Source organism: Bos javanicus, chromosome 27 (assembly GCF_032452875.1).
Source record: "Bos javanicus breed banteng chromosome 27, ARS-OSU_banteng_1.0, whole genome shotgun sequence".
NCBI lineage: Eukaryota > Metazoa > Chordata > Mammalia > Artiodactyla > Bovidae > Bos > Bos javanicus.
The window spans coordinates 41,967,883-41,990,657 of record NC_083894.1 but is presented as its reverse complement, the minus strand read 5'-3'; the positions used below and the strand labels follow the sequence as shown (position 1 = coordinate 41,990,657).

General features: G+C 49.3%; 1 protein-coding gene across 2 annotated transcripts in view; it reads left to right on the top strand.

Annotated features, from left to right (window-relative positions):
- The window catches only part of UBE2E1 (ubiquitin conjugating enzyme E2 E1), a 64,081-nt gene extending 44,738 nt beyond the window's left edge, over nucleotides 1-19,343 (top strand). For both annotated transcript variants that reach the window (XM_061404721.1, XM_061404723.1), the window contains 3 exons: nucleotides 15,964-16,096; nucleotides 17,477-17,624; nucleotides 18,555-19,343. In XM_061404721.1, coding sequence (XP_061260705.1) covers nucleotides 15,964-16,096; nucleotides 17,477-17,624; nucleotides 18,555-18,652 — 379 coding nt within the window. In that variant the 3' untranslated portion in view covers nucleotides 18,653-19,343. The remainder of the gene's footprint in view (nucleotides 1-15,963; nucleotides 16,097-17,476; nucleotides 17,625-18,554) is intronic.
- Nucleotides 19,344-22,775: the final 3,432 nt, after the last annotated feature.

Genomic DNA, 22,775 nt, shown 5'->3' with positions numbered 1-22,775 from the left:
TCCTTTCCCAATTTGGAACCAGTCTGTTGTTCCATGTCCAGTTCTAACTGTTGATTCTTGACCTGCATACAGATTCCTCAGGAGGCAGGTAAGGTGGTCTGGTATTCCCATGTCTTGAAGAATTTTCCACAGTTTGTTGTGATCCACAGTCAGAGGCTTTGGCATAGTCAATAAAGACGCAGAAGTAGATTTTTTCTGGAGCTCTCTTGCTTTTTTGATAATCCAGTAGATGCTGGCAGTTTGATCTCTGGTTCCTCTGCCTTTTCTAAATCTAGCTTGACATCTGGAAGTTCACGGTTCACATACTGTTAAAAGCCGGTCTTAGAAAAATTTGAGCATTGCTTTACTAGTGTGTGAGATTAGTGCAGTTGCACAGTAGTTTGGACGTTCTTTGGCATTGCTTTTCTTTCTTTTCTTTGGCACTGTTGAGTTTTCCAAATTTGCTGGCATATTGAATGCAGCACTGTCACAGCATCATTATGTGGTGGTAAAAATCAAACATGCTTAAAGCAGTCTTTGGGCTTAAAAAGGTTGATCTCTAAAACATCTCCTTTCCTGTGTTTGGGTAGTTAAAGGGTGTGATATGTAGCCCTCTCTATAGCAATCAGTTCTATGTTCTTACTAGTTTGTCTTTTATTTTAAATTTTATTGAATTAGTGCATATCTTAATAATGGATGTGAGATAGTCAAGGCTGTGGTTTTTCCAGTGGTCATGTATGCTTGTGAGAGTTGGACTGTGAAGAAAACTGAGCGCTGAAGCATTGATGCTTTTGAACTGTGGTGTTGGAGAAGACTCTTGAGAGTCCCTTGGACTGCAAGGAGATCCAACCAGTCCATCCTAAAGGAGATCAGTCCTGGGTGTTCATTGGAAGGATTGATGCTAAAGCTGAAACTCCAATACTTTGGCCACCTCATGCGAAGAGTTGTCTCATTGGAAAAGACTCTGATGCTGGGAGGGATTGGGGGCAGGAGGAAAAGGGGACGACAGAGGATGAGATGGCTGGATGGCATCACCAATTCCATGGACTTGAGTTTGAGTAAATTCTGGGAGTTGGTCATGGACAGGGAGGCCTGGCGTGCTGCGATTCATGGGGTTGCAAAGAGTCGGACACGACTGAGCGACTGAACTGAAGGTAGCTTTTATTTATTTGATTTCAATATAATGCCTTCATGAATTATGTGGGATTTTACTGTAATTTTGACCTTTGAAGTGAAAAGATTAACTTGATTATTGGAAAGCCAAAATGTAGCTTTAGATTTTTATGGCAGCCGTTAACTGATACTCAAGTAAGCAAGTGAGCAGCCACTATTTCTGTGGAAATTTGATCACTTTATTGCTTTTAAAATACTTGTGTGGGTTCAGTAGTGGTTAAAGGCCCAGAGCCCCTTGATGTAGTTTTCCTTTTCTTCTCAAGGCTCAGTTCAGGGCTGTGTCTCAGCCACACCCTCCAGATGAGGGCCGACTGGGATTGGCACGGGGCTCTGGCTTTAGATCCCTTGTGTGTTTGGTTGTATCATACTGTGAAGGGTATTTGCAAAGCTTTTGAAAGCAGCGCAACCCTTTCTTGAGACAGATTTCAGGGAAGTAAATCATTTACAACAGTGAAGCCTTCTCTCCCCTTGGGGTACAGTTGGAACACCGTTGCTTGCAGTAGGTATTCCCCGTACGTTACCGAGGCCCACTGACTTGCTCTTGTAGGACAGCAGCCTGGGACTCCTTACTGAATTTGGGCCAGATTCTGAGCTGCCTTCTCCTCTCTGCTTCCGTTGACGCCCGCTAGAGCCGCTCTGCACCTCATAGATGCGCACTGCCGCTTTATTAGACCGTTGGCCCGGGGAGCTCCTGCTGGCTGGGCCCCGGGGCCCCCACAGATTAGCAGGGACGGGGCTTTGGAAAGAGCGGCAGGGAGTTCAGAGGTCAGAGGAGAACAGATAAGTCACGTTGTGATGGGCAAGAGGAAGACAGTGAGAAGCGCCCTTTAGTTTTGAGACTGGCAGCTCGTTGTTCACCGTTAAGAGGGTTTACCGGGGAACACTGAAGGCGAGGCGGGGTTGCATCTCAGGCAGGAGGGTGAGTGTGGGGAGGGCAGAATTAGAAGTCGGCACTGAGGACAGGAGAACGCTGCACTGTAGCTCGTGGGGGACTATTTCAGCCTTTGTCCAAAGAGTTGTTTGAACGGGATTTTTTCCTCTGGCTGTGCCTCGCGGTATGTGGGATCTTCATTCCCCGACCAGGACCGAGGCTGGAGCCTGTGCCCCCTGCAGTGGAAGCGTGGGGTCCTTGGCCCTGGGCCCCAGGGGAGGCCCGGCCTTGTGTTTTAATCACTTGTTGTTGGCCCTTCTCTTGGCTGGCACTGTCATGGGAGCAGGCACCCACTTTGACACTTCTGTGAATCTTGTAAGAATTTTGAACAAATACTCCTGTCTAAATAAGTAGTTTCTAAGTGGCTGATATGTGAGCACACAGGGGTTTATCTTGTCAGGCTCCCCTGCCCCGTGCTGAGCAGCCCCTGCTGCCGCTGAAGCTCTCCTTCCTCCCTGAGAAGTCAGCCGTCCTCCCAGACCGAGGCCTCTGAGCGAGCTCTGCTCGGCCATGTGCCCATCCCCTGAAGAGGAGGGTGGCTCTGGGGGCTCAGGCTCGGGCGCACCCTCTGCCCTAGCAGCCATCCCCGATTGGGTCTCTGTGGGCTTCTTGGCGCTCCGGGGCCGCCACTGCGCCTGCCTCTGGCTGAGCCTGCCGACGGCTCTGGCCGCTTCTGTTTTCTCAGCCGCGTGTGGGTCGCTGCACGGGCAGAGCGTCCTGGTTGCTGCTGCAGTTCATTGTGCCTTGTGCGTACGTGGTGTGGACTGTGCCTGTCTGCGGGTCTCTTACACCTGCTGTCTTGGTTCTTCATCAAGGCCCAGTCCAGCCAAACCATGCTGCCAGATAAACTGATTAAAAGGATCCATTTTGCTCAAAAGTGTTTCCTTCCAGTATTGCTTTACCTGCGGTAAGGCATAAACCCATTTAAATAAGTGTTTTTAAAAAATGTTAAACCTGATGTGTTTTAAAATTAATTTATTTTTTATTGAAGGATAGTTGCTTTACAGAATCTTGCTGTTTTGTCAAATGTCAACATGAATCAAAACCTGATACTTTTAACTTCTTGAAATAGACAATAACATGTTTATAACTATTGCATAAATAGCAAACAAATCAAGCACATACCTAATGACATTTTCTGAGCTAAATTCAGGGTATATAGTTTTCTGAAATGTTACTGTCTGAAGCATGCTGGATTATATACATAAACTCAGCATTTCGTTTTTTCACAGATAAAATAATGATGTGTCTGCATGTGCTGGGGCAGGCACCTGGGATTTGTGCTGGGCACGCTGGGGTTTGTGTGTGTGTGTTGATGTATCCGAGGCTCTCTGCTTTACTGATAACCCTTCAGGGTCGCCGCCGTGAAGTAGCTGTGATTTTCCCAGGGACGGTTCTGTTCTCCCTGTGCCTGCTCTAACCCAGGTGGTTCGGTTTCCATCGTCTCTTGATTAGGCGCTCTGCTCTGGTCATTGAACGTTGAAAGTGTAGCTTCCAGCTTCTGAATGGGCTGACGTTTTCCCTGTTTGGGGTTTTCCACTTCTTAAAACTGTGACAGTGTCTTCACTGTACTCCCGTAGGCAGTACAAAGCCATTAAAATCTAAACAGCTCGCCAGGCATTTAAGGTTCTCTGGGATCTGTTCTCCTTGTTTCTCCAGTTCCATTTTCAACTATATTCCTGCAGGAGATGCCCGTCACACACACGTCGTACCTGTGTTCAGTCGCCCCTTCCCCCGGAAAAAGCCTGTTGGCCCTCCAAGCACGACTTAGATGGTGCGTCACCACAAGCCTTCCCATTTCACTCTGGGACGAGCTTCTGCTCCACGTCTGTTCCAGTTCTCTGTTTCGTAGCCAGTTTATGCTGTACTGCAGTGGTACAGTGTGCATTAAACTATAATGCATACTCTTGGGCCAGTATCTTATGCTTATTTTCTGGGAGCTAAGTGGATGATCCCTTGGAAAAATAGCTAATACATACCGTCTTGTACTTGGAGGAACTTGAATTGGTAAAAACGGGTTTGTGTCACATGGTTTTAAAATGTTAACTTTGTTTCCCTTTCCATCTTTTCTTGGTTTTTGTTTTTATTAAAACTATACACCAGCATAATTTAAAGGATCTAGTATTTCTTTAAGGTTTGTTTCAAAGGAACGACTGTTTCCAGTACCTTTCCCACGTTTTACTCTCCAGAGGCAGCTGCCTGTGTGCTCAGTCGTGTCTGTCTCTGGGTGAGCCTGTGGACTGCAGCCCTCGGGGCTCCTCTGTCCGCAGGATTCACAGGCGAGAACACTGGGGCGGTTGCCGTGCCTCCTCCAGGGTTTCGCCCACCAGGGGTCAGACCCGGCTCTCCTGCCTCAGCAGGCACGCTCCTCACTGCTGGGACGCCCCCAGAGGCAGCTACCCACACTTCTTTGAGTTAGTTGTTTTGCTGTTTACCTCCCTGTTTTTAGGTTGCTGTTTAGTTGGTAAATCGAGTCTCTTTGCGACCCCGTGGACGGTAGCCCAGCAGGCTCCTCTGTCCATGGGGATTCTCCGGGCAAAGAAGACTAGAGCTGGTTGCCATTTCCTTCTCCAGAGGATCTTCCCCAGCAGGGATGGAACCCGGGTCTCCAGCTTAGACAGGTAGATGTGTCCACTGCGTAATGGTCACTACACTAGGTTCAGGTAGCATCCGCCGCCGCACAGAGGGAGGGGTGAGAACCTTCGGAGGCTGCTCTCCCAGCGGCTCTCAGGTGTGCGGAGGTGGTGGCTGTGGTTGCCCTGCTGCCCGTGATGCCCCGTGGCTCGCTTATTGTTGAGGTCTGTGCTCCCTGACCACCTTCACCCATATGCGCCCCCGCGTCTTCTCCCAGCGGCTTCATCTGAGCAGTGTTCTTTGCTGGGTGCAGCATCTTCTGTGTCTCTGGATGTTGATGGTGAGTTTACTCTGGGCTTTTTTGTGATCTCTGTGTTCTCTGGTTCTCCCCCTTCCCGTCTGTCTTGCTTTTTGTTGGCAGTGTTGGAGGAGCCTGCCCCTCGGTCACAGTTCCTCAGGCAAGCCCTGGGATCAGTGATCAGGGTCTTCCTGGGCCATCAGTGCTCCTCTGGTGCCAGGGAGGAGGGCTGGGGACTCAGGGGCGCCCAGGGTGTGCAGACGCCCTCGGCTAGGCTAGGCCCCTGCTTCAGAGCACCCTCAGTTTTAACCTCTTCAGAATGCGAACCCCCAGCCAGTGGGCTTTCTGTCCAGTGTGACAGTGACCACAGCGTCAGCAGCCTGGAAGAGCACGCGCTTGTCCTGCGGTGAGGGGGCTGCTGGGCTCTGGAGGCCGCGGTCCAGGCCCGGTTCTCTTCTGACTCAGAGGCAGGGGGAGACCTGGGCTCCTGCCCCCCCGGGTTGGCTGAGCCTCGGTCTCGTGCGCTGGGCACACGTGGCCTGACCCTGTGGGGTGACTGTCCGGGCGGGGACGGCACTGCCCGGCTCAGCAGCAGCCTCACAGACAGCCCTGGGACGCGGGTCCCTTGGGCGCACTCTGAGCCAACCCTTCGGCCTGGCCTGGCACTGCCCCAGGCGTAGGCTCCGGGTCTTCAGGGAGTGGACGTGGTCTGACGGCCCGCCTCTCTGGGGTCGCTGGGCGTGGTGTGAACCCTCTTGTGATGGCCGTGTAGGGATCAGTCCTGGACGGCACGTCCTTGACCACTGTCTGCTCGCCTGCCGGCTCCCCCTTGGTGTCGTCTCTTGTCCTGTGTCCCATCTTTGTAGGTTCGGCCGTTTCGGAGCATCCCCTTGCTCTTGTGCAGGTGGCGCCTGGAGGAGGAGGAGCCTCTGGCGCACGTGTTCACACTGCCATCTCACGCACGTGCTCCAAGACGGTTGTTTCCCTCCTCTGGTCCAGTATTCACGTTAGGTTTGGGTTTTCTCTTTTTCCTTAAAAGTGAGAAATTGAAAATGTGTCCTTCATTTTTTGCGTCTGTCTCTTCTTTAGCCTTCCTTTCCAGCTGCATACTGGGCTCTCAGCTGCATCCTGCTCTGAGCCTTGGGCTTGCCACAGGTGTCTCCTTTGCTCGTCATCAGAACTTCTCTTGCCTTTTGATCTTTTCTCTAAAACTTAATCCTGAATAGGCATGTCCTTCAGTAGTTAGTTCTCTGAAAGTTTATCCCATGTACAGTTGGAAGTCACCAGCCGACATTTCTGTTAGGACCCTTTTCTTTTCGGGGAGAATGCGCTTCAGTGTTGAACGATTAGAGTCCTTTTCGGAGGCGACTGATGTCAGCCTGAGGTACATGTGTGTGCGCTGCTTGTGGTGATTTGGGAGCCAGAATGGTGGCTGGCCAGTGGCCCCGGGGCAGAGCCCTGGGTATCTGTCACTGCCGCAGCACTGGCCGCGTGTGTCTCGGGCAGCTGTGAAGCGCCACGTGTGGACGCCACACCTGGGCCACCTCAGCAGCCGCTGCCGCGCCCGAGCCCGAGGCAGCCTCTGCTCAGCCAGGAGGGCGTGTGCAGGTGGCAGGACGGGTCTGCGATGAGGTTTGGCAGTGAGAAAGGAGCCGGGGGCTCCCCCAGCCCTGTCTGTTCAGTCTCTCAGCCCTTGGCAGACATCAACGGCCTTCCCCTGTTCACCCCTCACCAGCTGGGACTGAGAAGGAAGCCGGAGATTCCCCAGCGCAGTAAATAGCTCCGTTCACCTCCTGACCTGTGATTTCCTGGTGGCTCTGAGTGGCGATGGAGAGGGAGGGAAGAAAAGGCCTCAGATGCCCGGCTTCACAGAGCGCTGTGCAGGGCACCCCAGGCGGGGCTGCCCCGCGTTTCATCGCAGGTCAGTTCAACGCTTGCCAGCCCCCCGGCCGCCGGAAGCCGGAGTGGATCTGAGCTCCTGGGACCCAACTCACTTCTCAGCTGCAAAAATAGGTGTCGTGTGCTAACACACCTGCTTTTTAGTTTTGGGGTTTTTTTTTCTATTTCCACCTGAAGAATTGTGTTCCTTTTTTTCTCTTTGCAGTTGAGGAACATAACATTTAGACTGTTAAGTCGGTTGAACTGATGCTCATTTCTCAAAACCATCTTCGGTTTTCATTAAACTGAGGCGGCTTACCATTTTTGGAGTTGTCACATTGTTAGAAAACCCCCCTGTCCTCCTCACTAAGTATGTACTGTGTAGGGTGTATGTATTTTCAGTTAATTCATTTCTGCAAATAAAGTGGATCCGTTTTTTAAGAAATTTTAATAACACTTCTTAGCAGATGACAAGATTTTCTTGTTCCTGTTTAGTTCCAGCGTCCATCCCAACGTGGAAGAGAAATGAGATAATTAGGTAGCAGAAGAAGGCAATGGCACCCCACTCCAGCACTCTTGCCTGGAAAATCCCATGGATGGAGGAGCCTGGAAGGCTGCAGTCCATGGGGTCGCCAACAGTCAGACGCGACTGAGCGGCTTCACTTTCACTCTTCTCTCTCATGCACTGGAGAAGGAAATGGCAACCCACTCCAGTGTTCTTGCCTGGAGAATCCCAGGGATGGGGGAGCCTGGTGGGCTGCCATCTATGGGGTCACCCAGAGTCGGACACGACTGAAGCAACTTAGCAGCAGCAGCAGCAGGTAGCAGAGGCAGGCTGGTGTGATTAGATGAAAGTGGTGTGAGTCCGGAGGCAGTTTTATCAGAAGCTCCGTGATTATAGCGGAAAGAAAACACACAGCAGGAAACGTGTTAGCAGGAAAGCCTAGCTGCCTTTTCCAGAGCCGGGACTTTCCCCTTTAGGACTTCGTCATTCAGGCACATTACTTCACCTCTGGAATCTGTTTCCCCATCTTTAAAATGGGGATAATGTGACTTTTCCTGATCCAAAAGATTTGGGTGAAGATCAGAGAATTCAAAGTTTATGAAATGATACGCTGCTCTGCAAATGTTGGGTATTGTCGGTTGGTTCTTAGAACGATATTTTAAATGTGCATATGTTAGGTCAGAACAAACTGATACCTAATAAATCCTGGAGAATTGAATTCAAACTTTATTTTGCTTATTATACTTGGAGAAATTTTTATCTAATTTATTGAGGCATAACATTACATAAAATTAAATTCACCCGCTTCCAAGTCTTCCACGTTTTGACTCTTCAGCTGAATTGAGTAGATGGGTGTTCGGTGATGTGAGCAGGTCGTCTCAGCTGGCGGTTGACGTTTTTAACGTGTCTGCTGAGTGGCCTGTCAGGTCCCCTGCCTTGATTTGAAAAGGATTCGCTTCCTGCTCTTGGAGCCTCCTGGGTTGGCATGGCACTGAGCCTTCTCTCCACTCCACATGGGGGGCAGGGTGGGGAAGGGAGCGGGAAGGGGCCCCAGGCTGAGGGGGGAGAGTCCCAGGCTTCCCCAGGCTCCGTGTTGAGAGTCAGGAGGCCTCGTCACAGGGCCAGAGGTGGCAGCGGCCACAGTCACTTCCTGTGAAAGACCATTTCACGTCGTCACCCAAAGATGCAGCGAGTCAGGAGGTCCCCAAGGAAAACGTATTTAGGTTTTGGCACAGGAATGAACTTGTCAAAATCTCCTCTCCTCCCCTTGGTGACTCTGTTCTAAACCACAGTCTATGAAAACTGGGCTTCCGTAGCCCGGGTTGAGTACCCCCACCCCTGAAACCCTTAAAGCGCTGGTTTTCTGCTCAGAAATCCTGTTTACCCAGGACCTCCACATGACTCACCTTCTCTGATACTTTTCTCTCTTAGCGGTGGGTTCGATTCCGTGTTGTCTACTCTTTCTAAAATGGAAACACACGTTATTGTGAAAGTTAAACATGATTGTTTTTTAAATCCCAGTAATTTAGATCTGTTTGAAGGAGAAGGTAAATCCCCTGCCTCATTCTTCAGGTATAACCACTGTTACAGTTTGTTTGTATGGTATGTCTTACAAAAATGAGATTGCTTTACACACCTGCTTTTTCAGTTAACACTACGCTGTGGGTGTCTTTCGTCTTAAGCAGGATGCGTGCTTCATCTCGTTTAAGAGCTGTGGAGTCTGCCTTTATACGGTTGTACCGTGGTCTCTCTAACCTCTCTCCTAGTGGTAATTTAGTTCATTACAAATATTTTTCTATGATACATAAGGTCCTTATAAATATCCTAATACTATAGCCATGCGCACATGTCCATTCATTCCCTTAGGTTAATTTCTGAGAAGCAGAATTTCTGTGTCAAAGGGTATCCTGGATTTATATTTGAATAAGTTGCATCTGATCACAGACTGCCAACTCGCTGTCCACAGCAGTGGAGGAGAGCGCCTGTTCCTCCTGCAGTTAACACGGAGCCAGTCAGTCATTTGAATCTTTGCCAGTCCTTACAGGCTGAGATGTGCCTCGTGTTGAATTTGCATTTCCTTGAGTCTGAATAAGATTGGAAATCTGCTTATTGGCCTCACGGGTTTCTTTTAGTGCCTGTGTACTTTGAACGTTTTTCTGAAGTCGAGGTACTAACCCTGTCTTGTACCGGAGGTCTCTGCACCCACCCTTGATAAACTGTTCATGACTTCTTTCTCTGAAGGGTCTTCAGTTTTGCCGTCATCACATCTGTTGTCTTTCCCTGTGTAACTTCGTTGGTGTCTCAGCTTTGGTTCCCCGAGAAGGAGGCCCTTGAGAATTGGAACGCAAGCCGTTTCTGTAGTGTTAGGAACGGAGGGAGAGGCGGGAGTCAGTCTGGGAAGGAAGGGCTGTCCACGAAGGATGCCTCCTGTCCAGAGCCCACCAGGCGAGAGTCTCGGGACGCGCCGGGGACACGACCCACCCAGCCGTCAGCTGGTGGTGAGGCGGCTGTTGGAGGGTGTTTCTGCAGTTTATCCCTGCCTGACAGGAACATCCTAAAGGGTGCAAAACCACCTTCACCACGCAGTGTGTCTGGGGCTGGAGTCTGAGGCTCCCTGTCACCACCCGTCAGGGACCAAGGGCCAAGCGGGATGCCGGGGCTGCCCAGGCCCCCTGCACCAGCCGTGCGGTCTCTACACAGGGTTCCCCCACCACCACCCCGCGCCAGCCATACGGTCTCTGCACAGGGTCCCCCCCACCGTGCCTGCTGTGTGGTCTCTGCCCAGGGTCCCCCTGCACCTGCTGTGCGGTCTCTGCACAGGGTCTCCCCACCCCACACCTACCGTGCAGTCTCTATACAGGGTCCCCCCACCCCCCACCCCACACCAGCCATACGGTCTCTACACAGGGTTCCCCCTACCGCGTCCTGTGCCTGCTGTGTGGTCTCTGCCCAGGGTCCCCCCGCACCTGCTGTGCAGTCTCTGCCCAGGGTCCCCCCGCACCTGCCATGCGGTCTCTGCACAGGGTCCCCCCACACCTGCCGTAGGGTCTCTGCCGCAGTCAGGTGGCAGTGGGGGAAGGCAGGACCCTCTCCTCCAAAAAGGCCCTAGCTTGGGGAGTCCCGCAGGCTGCCCCCGGTCCACTTCCAGAGGGGTGGGAACCAGACGCCTGGGGGAGGAGTGTCGGGGGTCTGTGGATTGTGCGGTGAGCTCGCTGCAGGGAGCGTCTGCCGCACCTCCTGCCTGTGACAGTCACGAGGAACCTCTCTCAGGCACCACCCAGCGCTGGGAGCTGACCCAGACGAGGTTTGAGGGCTGCCCGGAGGCGCTGGCGGCCTCTGTGCAGGGCTTGGCATGACATGTCCCCACCCTCAGGTAGAAAACCCTCACGCATATTTTCTTCCAGTTCCTGTTCAAACTTCTAAGGTTTTGTTTGTTTTAAATACCTGATGAAATTAAAGATCAAACACTTGTTTTAATGGTTAGCCAGTTGTGTTAATATGATTTTAAAATAATTTCCCCAGCAGTTCTCAAGTTTTTAAAGAAGTTTCAGGACCCCGTTATACCTTTAAAAATTATTATAAGCAAGAGCTTTTGTTCATGTGGTTAATAATTACGGATTTTTATTGCATTCAAGATTAGAGCTGAAACATTAAAAAAAAAGCTCATTTAGAAATAACCCAGGACATGTTAACGTGCAAGTCTGATTTTCCAAATCCAAAAACCCAGATGAGGGTCACTGTTTTACGTATTTGCAGATTCCTTCAGTGTCAGACTTAAGGCAGCATGTACTATTCTCTCTGCTTCTGCACTGACTGTCCTCAGATCATCCTGTCAGGAAAGCTCCACGGTGCAGATGCGAGAGCTGCAGAGGGGAAGAGGCAGACGGTGGTTCAGGGCTGTGGGTAGCTCTGACCTGTGGGCTGCCGCAGGGACTCGGGATACTGCTCGTCTGCTTTCTTCCCTGATGGTGTCAGAGCCAGCTCGAGCTCAAGGCGCGTTTGTCCTCCAAATCCCCCTGGGTCTGTGCTGAGGAAAGCGGTAGGGGCTGGACCGAGGACGTGCAGCAGCTGCATGGGGCGTTTGCTCAGAGCCCAGGAGGGGTGCGGGAGGAGAGGAATCAGTAGCCTGGCCGGCCAGCCCCAGCCTGGTGTGGGCATGCGGTCTCAGATCCCCTCTGTGTGGATTAGCCACAAATGAGCCAAACTGGAGTACTTTCAAGGGCAGTGAAAATTTTTAATTATTAAGTAAAAGCTTTATTAAACAATGCAATTAAAATAATTGTAGAATTCACACCACATAATAAGTGACCCAGAAAGTCCGCTGCTGCGAGACAGTTGAGGCAGGTCTTCCTCTGACTCGGGAAGGCAAGGCTGGGCCTCGCGCCCCTGCCCACGGCTCCCTGCTCGCCCGCCTGCAGTGTGGAGGCGGCACAGACGGCCAGTGTGAGTGGGGGAAACCTCAGTGAGGGCTCTGGAGCCAGAGGTATGTTCTAGAGTCTTGTCTTGGAACCGAGTAGAGCCCGGGAAGTTCCTTTTTGAAGGTGTTGGTGTCCTGTAAGTAAGTAGCTTCTTCTTGTGGCCCTGTTGCTGTTGAGGGTTAGCACTGAATGTCTGGAGGGTGCACGTATTAACAGGTGTGCCTTACCCCCACCCACCGAAGTCTAAACAGGAGGCTCTGTCTCCACTGGCTGCCTCTCACTGACCTGCAGGGCGGCTATCGTCTCTGTGGACAAGCGGGCTGTGCTCCGCTGCCCCAGGGAGAGCCCGACTCATTGCTGGTTTCTACTTACAGTAGTCCCTGAACAGTGCGGGGATTGGGGGTCCCAAGTACAACTTTGGACTCCTTCCAAAACTTCTAACAGCCTACTGTTGACCGGAAGCCTTACCAATAACAACCATCGATTAACATATATTTTGTATGTTGTATGTATGCTCAGTCATACATACATACATACATACATACAGGTGGCTCAGTCGAGTCTGACTCTTCGCGACCCTCTGGACTGTAGCCCGCCAGGCCCCTCTGTCCACGGGATTCTCCAGGCAAGAACACCAGAGTGGGTTGCCGTTTCCTCCTCCAGGGGATCTTCCTGACCCAGGGATTGCACCCACGTCCCTTGCGTCTTCCAGCGTTGGTGGTGGCGCGGGCTCTCACCACTAGCGCCACCCGGGAAGCCCATTGTATGTGTACCTACGTTTGTTTTATGCCTTCATGACATACCTGTTTCTTAATTTTTTGATATTTCTAGGCTCTGCAATTAGGCTGTGAGTTTTTTCAGATTGTTAGAGATCCTCCCAAAATTTCCCAATGTATCTATTGAAAAAAATCTGTGCATAAGTGGACCCCCGCAGTTGAAACTCGTGTTGTTCAGGGGTCAGGAGTCCTCACTCGAATAGCAGTTTTATAGATGCTGATGTGAACACCGCACCTGAAAACTCAGGGCTCCAAGGCTGATACCCTGGCTCTGGCTGCTTCAGTGGAAATAGAGGGGTAACGGCCTGAGAGCCTGACCTGCTCAGACCATTTCTCTCAATTTCTCTGGGAAAGATAAATTAGAATTGTTCTAAGTCAGGCTTGTCTGGTTCCTGCAGAAAAGAGCTATTGTCTGGTCCTCCTTAATCCTGAATAGCTACCTGTTTGACACCGTATAGGAACACGGCCTCTGAGAGTCTGGGCGTGCTGATTGTCTAATTCTCCGTGATCCTTCCAATGTGTTGTCTCCCCTGTCCTCCGCAATCTGATTTTTTTTAGGCCCTTCATTTGGGGCTAATTCGTCATTTCACATGCTCGCTGCCTGCCCTCACTCTTTACCCGGTAGTTCAGAGGTTAAAGCCCGATTCTGGGCTCAGTTAACCAAAAGCTCTAAAAACTCAGCTGCCCCTCATTGAGAGGAAGGGACCTCTGAGGGCCTTGATTTCTGAGGCCTGCAGTTCTTTCAGTGTCCCTGCTGGAGTCTCTTTCAAATTGTCTTAAAATAGTTTTCTTTAAAAAGCTGTGTCCTTACTCGGTGTCTACGTTTTTTCAATATTGGAATGTGAATTTCCGGAAGGACTGGATGTTGCTTTTTCCTAAAGCAGTAGCATGTAAGATAAAACTACAGCTGATGGCCAGTTGGGCAAGATTGAGCTTTTGTGGGGTTTTGTTATTTCACCTAACTTGGAAACACTGTCATATAATCCTGAACAGTGGTATATATTTTGACCAGCTAATTCGGTGTTAATTGCTATCAGGCCTACAAACCTGTACTGTATGTAGGAAATTACTCTGTAGAGACTTAGTCTGATGTGAGAGAGGTTGTGCACCCACGTAGCTTATAGCAGTTTAATCCACAGACAAGGCTTTTCTGATTGGAAACACGTTTCAAAAATGAGCTCTCCAGCTCTGCAGGCCCAGATGAGCCCGTGCTCCGTGGAGAGTGTGTCACGAGTGCCTTTGACAGGCTGGCTGCTCTCCTGCGGGAGACGGGGGGTCGCTGTCCTCAGTGTGGGTGCAGCCAGCCTTGGGCTTTGTGGGAAGGCCCCTCCCTTGGTGGGCGTGGACCGTGGTGGTTTCCACTTGAGTTTGTCTGAGTGAGTTCCCCTTCCTGTGCAGGACAGTGTGCCCCCTGCTTGGACTTAACCGTTCCAGAGTGACTGCCTGGGTACACAGACGTGAGCTCCTGCATGGACCCCAGCTTTCCTGGGCAGTCCTTTAGGTGGGTCCTTGGTCTGAAAGTTCTTCCCGAGGGACGGTGCTGAAGGGCACCCCAGGCAGCCCCGCCGTGTGAGCCCGTGAGGAGATCGGCCGGGTGCCCTGTGTCTAGACGGTTACTGTTTTCTGAAGGGGCGCCAGAACAGCATGGTTTTGGGGTCTGTTTTTATAAAATTCCTCTGGATGTGTTCAGTAGCTGTCACCAGGAAGGTTGCTTTCATTTTCTGGAGCAATGTCTATTGGGAGTGATCGTGGGGGATGAGGAGTCCCTCTGGTCAACTGAGAAAAGATTCCTGCTATTCTCTCATATTCATCTTGAATTTCTTAGCATAAGGAGAGTAAATTAAGAATGGACTTTGAGTCATATGTTTGTAGGGAACATAGATTTGATGGCAGATCTCTTCCTGTAAGCACTTCTCAGTTCTGTGTTTGGTTATTGATCTTACAGACTGAACAGAGCTAAGCATCACCAGGGTTGATTCTTGTTTTTTTTACTGCAAAGAAGTACAGATGGAGAAGGAGAGACCTAGAGAACACCGCAGGTCATTTGAATCTGTTAGAAGATGGGAAAGTGGAGCTGATGTTTGTTGCCATTTGTGTTCTCCAAGGCTGCCTTCTCAGACTCTGATGTGCTCAGGCATCGTTCGGGGACTGTGTTAAGATGCAGATTCTGTTGCCGTAGGTCTGGGGCCTCAGAGTCTGCTTTTCTAACAGACACTTGGGGGATGCTGATGTTGCTTTTGTTCAGGGACCACGTTTTGAGTAGCAGGGGTCTATAGAACTCTGGGGTATGTGCAAATCTACTTTTTTGGGATCTCAGTTTTCCAACCAGGAATGGAACCCAGGCCGTGGCAGTAAAAGCACCAAATCCTAAACACTAGACCGCCAGGGAACTCCTCAATCCAACTGTGATTGGTAACAGCTGTCTGGACCGCATTTCGCCTGCTTTCTCTGTACTGGGCACTGAGCAGCAGAACAGTGATCGGGAATGGTGGTGGCGTCTGACAGCGTGTGGGGCTGCAGACAGACGTGGTTCTCTTTCCCACTGACGCGCACACTCCTGTCCGGCTGCGACATGCAGAACCCTCCTCAGACGGCGTCACCCACGGAGAGCGCGGCTCTCAGGCTCCCGTCGGGTGTGGGCTCCGCGGCCTGTGTGAGGGCAGCGGTGCCCTGTATGCGGAACTCGTTGCTGTCACGCGCCTTCTGCGGGGAAGAGGAGGAGAGACGGGACCAGCCCGTCCAGTCTTTGCGTTTCCCGGGGGTGTGGGTGCCTCCAGGCGCCTGTCCTTCTGAAACACGGGTCACTGCCTGTGGGGCGACCCCGCGGGTCCGTGGGGGCTTCTGGGAAGAACGCGCCGCGCCGGGCCGACCCGCCTCTGCCGTCCCGGGACCCGCCTGCCCGCCTGCCCGTGCGCCCCCACGCCCGGCTGCCCGGCTGCGGCATGCTTGTCGGGTCGTCGTGTCCCCCGCCGCCCATGCATGGTTGACGCTGTTCAGAGAACTGCGACCTGTGGGACTCCTTTCTGTTTAAGATTATGGAGAAAGGGGGAAGAGCCCCCTTCAGAGGGTCAGAAATGATGCTTTCACCAGAGGTGACGCGGCTCTGAAGAACTCTGTGTGCGCTGAGAGGTGTTTCTCGTAAGTGTGGTTTGCGTTTCCTGCGGTGCACGGAGGAGAGGGTTTCTGGCTCCTTCCCAGCCGGGCCGGTGTGGAGGCTTCGGCGCCCCTCCCCGTGTTCCTGGACGGAGACGCGTCGGAGGCCCGCACCCGCGGGTCTGGAGGACGGGGGCCTGTGCTCTGCGGAGCGCCCGCGTTAGCGGGGAGGCCGGGAGCGCCCACGTTACCGGAGCGGGCGCAGCGACGGGCCCTCACGGGCTGCGCCGCCGGAGCCGGGCTGCCGGCGCCCTCTCACCGCCGTGTGTTGTCCGCAGCGCTGGCCCCAAAGGCGACAACATCTACGAGTGGAGGTCCACCATCCTTGGGCCCCCGGGCTCCGTGTACGAGGGCGGCGTGTTCTTCCTCGACATCACCTTCACACCGGAGTACCCCTTCAAGCCTCCAAAGGTAAGGGGCTCCCCGACTGACGCTGACGTTCAGATATTCCCGTGAAAGATGGATCCGGCTTTTAAAAGGGGGGTTTAACCATAAAAAGCAGATCCTGACCAATCTCTTAAGTACATTTGAACATACATAAAACACGTCTTTGGGTTGACTGCCTCTTCTGGCAAAGACCATTTCTAAGTAAGTGTGTTTCCATGGGGCTTAAAATCCTGCACATCTCCCCATAAGTAATCTCCTATTTCCCACTCATCAGGAAAAGTTTCTAACCAGTAAAAACAGTGTCACGGTCTCCACACACGGACGAGTACAGGGACTGTTAGCGTGGCCCCAGGGCGCGGATGACATGCAGATCCCTGAAGTGCTCCATATTTAGAGCAAGGCAGCTGGAGACGCTCCTACCGACCAAGCCTCGGACTCCCTCGGGCCCTTCAGACCCCGGCGCGGGCTCTCCTCCAGGGTGGGGGCTGCCAGTCACTGTCCCCTGGGAGGCTCAGGGCCTCTTCAGAGTCCGAAGCAGAGCCAGTGTATTTCACAAGTGAGAACTAAGAGAGCAGACAAAACAACCCTCGTGTGGCTGATGTTGCTTTGCCTGCTGCTGTGGTCCTTACCCGTTTCTGGCTCCACCCCCAGAAACTGTTAAAGTGAATTCTGTGATGTAGGCCTGCAAGACAGCTGCAGGATCTGATGTAAAGGTCAGAAATGAGCAGAAACAAACCGCATCCGCTGATCCATTTTTCAGCCTTTTGGGTGTGTGATCAGTGTTTGCTAAGCTGTTTGTCTTCATGTTCCCCCTAGGGTGTTTGAATAAGGTGCTGAAGTTTGCTTTGAGGCCATGTAGTTCTACCAGCTAACACAAGAGGTCAGCAAACGACTAGCTATTCAAACTCTAAAACGTTAGGAAAATATGTACATTAAAACTGCTGAAGATGAATTCAAGAAACATACAGGGAACTATATCCAGCCTCCAGGGGTAAACCATAATAGAAAAGAATATTTTTTTAAAAAAAGACTGTTTTTATGTGTCTGTGTGTATGTATGTATAATTGAGTCACTTTGCTGAAAAGCGGAGATTAACACAAAATTTGTAGATCAACTATAGTTCAGTTTAAGAGGAAAAAAAGGAAAAATTGAAGTTACCTTGCTTTTTGTTGGTGATTACTTCTTAAATGAGATTGTATCTGTGAATACTTTCTAATCTCAATTTTATTAAATCGTCTCTTAACACAGGCCTTTTTAAGTTAAATTGTTACTTTATTCACTTTTTTTTTTAAACCAATGTCTTTCTTTAAAAGTTTTAATTAGAGCCATTTCATTGAAAAGGTTTTTTAGTAAAAAGTTTCATTGTGCTGTTTAAATTTTGTTTAACACTACCTTATTTTTTAGGTTACATTTCGGACAAGAATCTATCACTGTAATATTAACAGTCAAGGAGTTATTTGCTTGGACATTTTGAAAGATAATTGGAGCCCAGCACTAACCATTTCTAAAGTCCTTCTTTCTATCTGCTCACTTCTCACAGACTGTAATCCTGGTAAGCTTATGGCCGTTTACCTTGTTTTATTCCTCCTCACCTGGGAAATAGTGGTTTTTTCCATTAAACTAAGATTTTCTAAAGTTCAGATTTTATTTTTGTACAAGCTTTCAAAGGAGAAAAACTTAATTGTTTTTCAAAGAAATATCTAGTCAACAGTTGTTGAAAAACGCAGCCGCTTCCCCAGCTGATGTGCTCTAGGAACAAGGTGTTTTAATCTGCAGGCTTCACATCAGATTGCCTTAGATTTTTACATTTTTAGTCATTCCCTCCTTTATTTATTTCTATTCTGCTTTTGCATATTTCCCACGAAGTTCTCCTAAAACGACACGCTTGTGAGTGTTTTTGCGTCTGACCTGCCCTCTGCCTGCAGGTCCACCCCACAGCTGCCCCTAACTGGACAGTGGTTCCCTGCTGTATACTTAGTGATGACCAGACTATGGTGCTTTCTGAACCTTCATTTTCCTCTAACTAAATTTTTTTCTAGATAAGCCAAATACAAATTTAATTACTAAAGATTCTGTTTAGGTTTCAGAGAAGCACTGCTTAACTGAAAGTACAGGTTTCGACCTGGCAGCTTTGGCCCTTTCTGGGTAAACAGTGGAGAGGTCAATAGTTTGATGTTGCAATAGCCTCGAGGGCCTCACCGTGTTCAGTGTCAAGACCGTGGTGCCGTTGAGCAGAAGGTGGTCCTGTGAACGGAGCTGGGTGTTGACGGTAGTCAGGGCCATGAGCCTCCTGGACCCTGACACGGAGGAGCAAACCCTGCGGTGGGGGGAGAGGAAAGTCTGGAAGGAAAGGCATCCAGAATGGAGGAGGGGTTGGATGACAGCCACCTGTCCACATTCTCCCAGGCTGGCACTGACCTACTGGCTAAGATTGAAATGTCCTTTTCCTTCCCTCAAAGTAATGTGCATTCTTCTCTTCCAGCCGACCCCTTGGTGGGAAGTATTGCCACTCAGTATATGACCAACAGAGCAGAGCACGACAGAATGGCCCGACAGTGGACCAAGAGATACGCTACATAAACTGGGTTTTCACAGGTCTTCACATTACTTGTCTGTCACAGAGAGAGCTGCTTATGGTTTTGAAGGGGTGGGGGAGGGTGGGAATTGGTAAAGAGTAGGGTATTTCTATAACAGATATTATTCAGTCTTATTTCCTAAGATTTTGTTGTAACTTAAGGTATCTTGCTACAGTAGACAGAATTGGTAATAGCAACTTTTAAAAACTGTCATTAGTTCTGCAATATTAGCTGAAATGCAGTACAGAGAAGAATAGACATTTGGGTTCAGTTGCTTGTAGACTGTAAATTTAAAACAGCTTAATTTCGTACAGGTTACACATGGCCATTTATGTAAAGTCCTTCCAAGACTACACACTTTTTTGTTTTGAAAAATTGGAATTTGTTTTCCCTCCTTGAAAGGGAACATTGGTATTTAACGGCTTTTAGAGACTGTCATCTCATATATAAAATGGACACGTGGCTATAGGATACCAATACAGAAAATGAGTAGTTATGTATTTTATTTTATATGCCAATCTACTTTATTGTGAAGAGAGAGAGGTTTGAATCAGGACTTTTGAAAACCTGTAGTAAAATACCTTAAGCTGTTAACTGTCAGGCGTGGAGTAGGTTGCTCAGTGGATTGGCTCTATGTTGTGGACTACTCAAGTCTGCATTTGTTACTGTGCTAATAAACAATATTACAACAACCACCAGCACTGCTGCATTCATTACTTTCTTCTGCCTTTTTGGTAGTTTTTCTTCTTGCTAGATCTTTTACTATTAAAACAATCTAGAGTTAATGCAGACTGAACACGTTGGTTTCATTTACCCAGCACCAACTGGGCTTGGTATGTTACTCTTAATTTATCCAACAGCCTTGCAGGATAACTACTGAGGTGCCTTAGAAAAGGTTAGATAATCTAAGTCATTTTCTTCCAAAGATAAGAGTTCTGCTACATCTTTTTAAAAGCATTTTCCAGTTTGTAGATGCAGTGGTAGAATTAGGTTGGTGCAAAAGTAACTGTGGTTTTGCAGTGTTGCGCTTTGCCATTTGATGTTGGAACACATTCTTAAATGTGGTTATGTGATACATCATTTTAATGTGCATGTCTCAATTTACTTTTTTTTTTTTTGCGAATGACTTATTACTTGCTAACAAAATGATGTTAGACAAAAAATAAAATCAATTTTCTTACTCGATCTCAAAATGAGTTGTGAGCAGCAGAGACAACTCGAAACATCAGTGACACACTTGGCCCAGGAGCTGCTAACACAGCGCAGGGGTGGATCAAGAAGTCCTGCAAAGGAGACGAGGGCCTTGAAGACGAGGAGCACAGTGGGCGGCCAGCGGAGGCTGACCACAGCCAGCTGGGAAGATCTTCGAGGCTGATGCTCTTACAGCTACACAAGAAATTTCCAAAGAACTCAAAGTGAACCTTTCTATGGTGATTTGGCACTTGAAACAAACTGGAAAGGTGAAAAGGCTCTGTAAATGGGTGCCTTATGAGCTGACTGCAAACAAAAACTCAATTTCTCAATCCTGTGCAACAGTGACATGCAACAAAAAGTGGATTTTACACAACTGGCGATGACCAGCTCAGTGGTTGGACTGAGAAGCTGCAAAGCACTTCCAAAGCCAAACTTGCACCAAAAGAAGGTCCTTGTCACTGTTTGGTGGTCTACTGCCGGCCTGACCCACTACAGCTTTCTGAATCCTGGTGAAACCATTCCATCTGAGAAGTACGCTCAGCAAATCGGTGAGATGCACCGAAAACGGCGATGCCTGCCGCCGGCACTGGTCCTCAGAGAGGGCCCGATTCTCTCCATCCGACACTCGCCGCGAGTAGCACAGAGTGGCCCACATTCTTGCCTCATCCACCACATTCACCTGAACTCTCGCCAACCGACTATCACTTCAAGCATCGCGACAACTTCTTGCAGGGAAAACTCTTTCACAATCAGCAGGAGGCAGAAAATGCTTTCCCAGAGTTCACGGAATCCCGAAGCACAGATTTTTATGCTCTGGGGAATAAACAAAGTTATTTTTTGTTGGCAAAAATGTGTTGATTGTACTGGCTCCTATTTTGATTGATGAAGATGTGTTTGAGCCTAGTTATAATGATTTAAAATTCACGGTCCAAAACCACAGTGACATTGGCACCGACCTAATACAAGGTGTTGAATACAATCCCTGTGCTAGAGAGTAGGTCCTTGTCGGTTCCCTGTTTTACATGCAGGAGTGTCTGTTCACCCTAAACTTAATCTGTCCCTCCCCGCCTTTCCCCTTTGGTGACCGTAGTTTGTTTTCTAAGTCTGTGAGTCTGTTCCTGTTCTGTACGTTCGTTTGTGTCATGTTCAGATTCCTCATGTTAGTGACACTAGATTGTCTCTGAGTCACTTCACTTGGTGTGATAACCATCGATAGCTCCTTTTCTCTGTGTGTGGTCTTTGCTGACAGCGCCATTCCTGAAGCGCCTAGATCTGTGTTTGCAGCTGTTCTCTTGATGTGAGTCTCTCACGCTGCCTTGTGACTTGATTCAGGTTGTGCACCTTTGGCAGGAATACCCTGAGGTGATCTGTCCTTCTCAAGGCACCGTGTCAGTTTGTCCCCTTACTGACAGCATCTCCCTTTTTGATATATATTTATTTGTTTGCTCTGGGTCTGTAGTTGTTCCATGTGGGAGCTAGCTCCCCGACCAGGGATCGAACCCGGATCCCTGCTGTATTGGGAGCAGAGTCTCAGCCACTGGGCCACCTGGGACATCCCCTCCCCTCTTTAGATTAGGGAGAATATAAAGCTATATATATATATATATATATATATATATATATAATGATTTTAAGATAGTCACTGCCTTCAAAGAGCTCATTGTTTTGTTGGGGTGACAAGTCCGAATCACATTTGCACCAACCTCGTATCTCCACGTGAGAAGTGGCTCTCGTGGAGAAGTAACTACAGCCACAGTGGGAGGAGCTGTAGGGTCCAGAGTGGAGGTTCATATCCATTCACTACATGTTTAAAAAGAATATAGTCATGCTGCACACTAACAGAGCCAAGCTGAGTTCAGCAGAGGAGCAGCTGCAGGATGGTTTTTTGTGGGTTTCTCTGCCACACTGTGGCATGAGGGATCTTAGTTCCCGAACTTGAACCTGTGCCCCCTGCATGGGGGAGCGTGGAGTCTTAACCACTGGACCACCAGGGAAGCCCCCCACCCCCATATATTCCTTGTAAATGCTGTGTGCTGTGCTTAGTCGCTCAGTTTGATTCTCTGTGACCCATGGGCTGTACCCCACCAGGCAGCTCTGTCCGTGGGATTCTCCAGGCAAGAATAATACTGCAGTGAGTAGCCTTTCCAGTCTCCAGGGGATCTTCCCAATCCAGGGGTTGAACCCAGGTCTGCCACATTACAGGCGGATTCTTTACCGTCTGAGCTTTAAATAATTGTAAAAGTATTTATCTGTGTTTGGGAGGAAGAAAAAAAAATAGAGGTTCAACACTCAGTAACTATAAGAGAAGGCAGGGAATGATTTAACCATCTGAGTGATAGTTCTTTAACCAAAAATAAGTAATGAGAAATTGTAATTATAAATCGGCCAGAGCTGCCATCACATAAGTTTTGTATCTTACATGCTGTAGTTCTTGCCTTCCAGTCACTTAACAGCCAATTGAGTTTAAATTCACTGAGCTTCACCATCTTAAAAGTACCCCAGGTAACTGCTGTTTACTGGACCTTTTAAATCATTAGTTTGTTGTTGGACCACGTACCTCACATTTAAAACCAATACTTAACTGCTTTGATGGTTGAAACGACTTGAATGGCTTGCTGCTTACTTTTCAAGTAGTTATATGGTAACTGACTTGTTCACGGCGGAAGCTCTACTAGTGTTTAGCAGCTTCCTAAAGAAGGAAGAAGCAATTTGAACGTATTTACACCACCTACTCAATTCATGCTAAATTTCAACAAAGTTAAATCATGCATTTTATTCTGTTCAGCAAGATCTCCACCAGATGAAGTTTAGCTTAACTCAGTACTCCAATTGTTTACTGTTTGTGATCCAATCTGGACACATGTGAGGTGTCATTTTAGAACCCTAGACATGAGACGATTAGAAGTCTGCATAAAGTGACCCAGGATGACCGC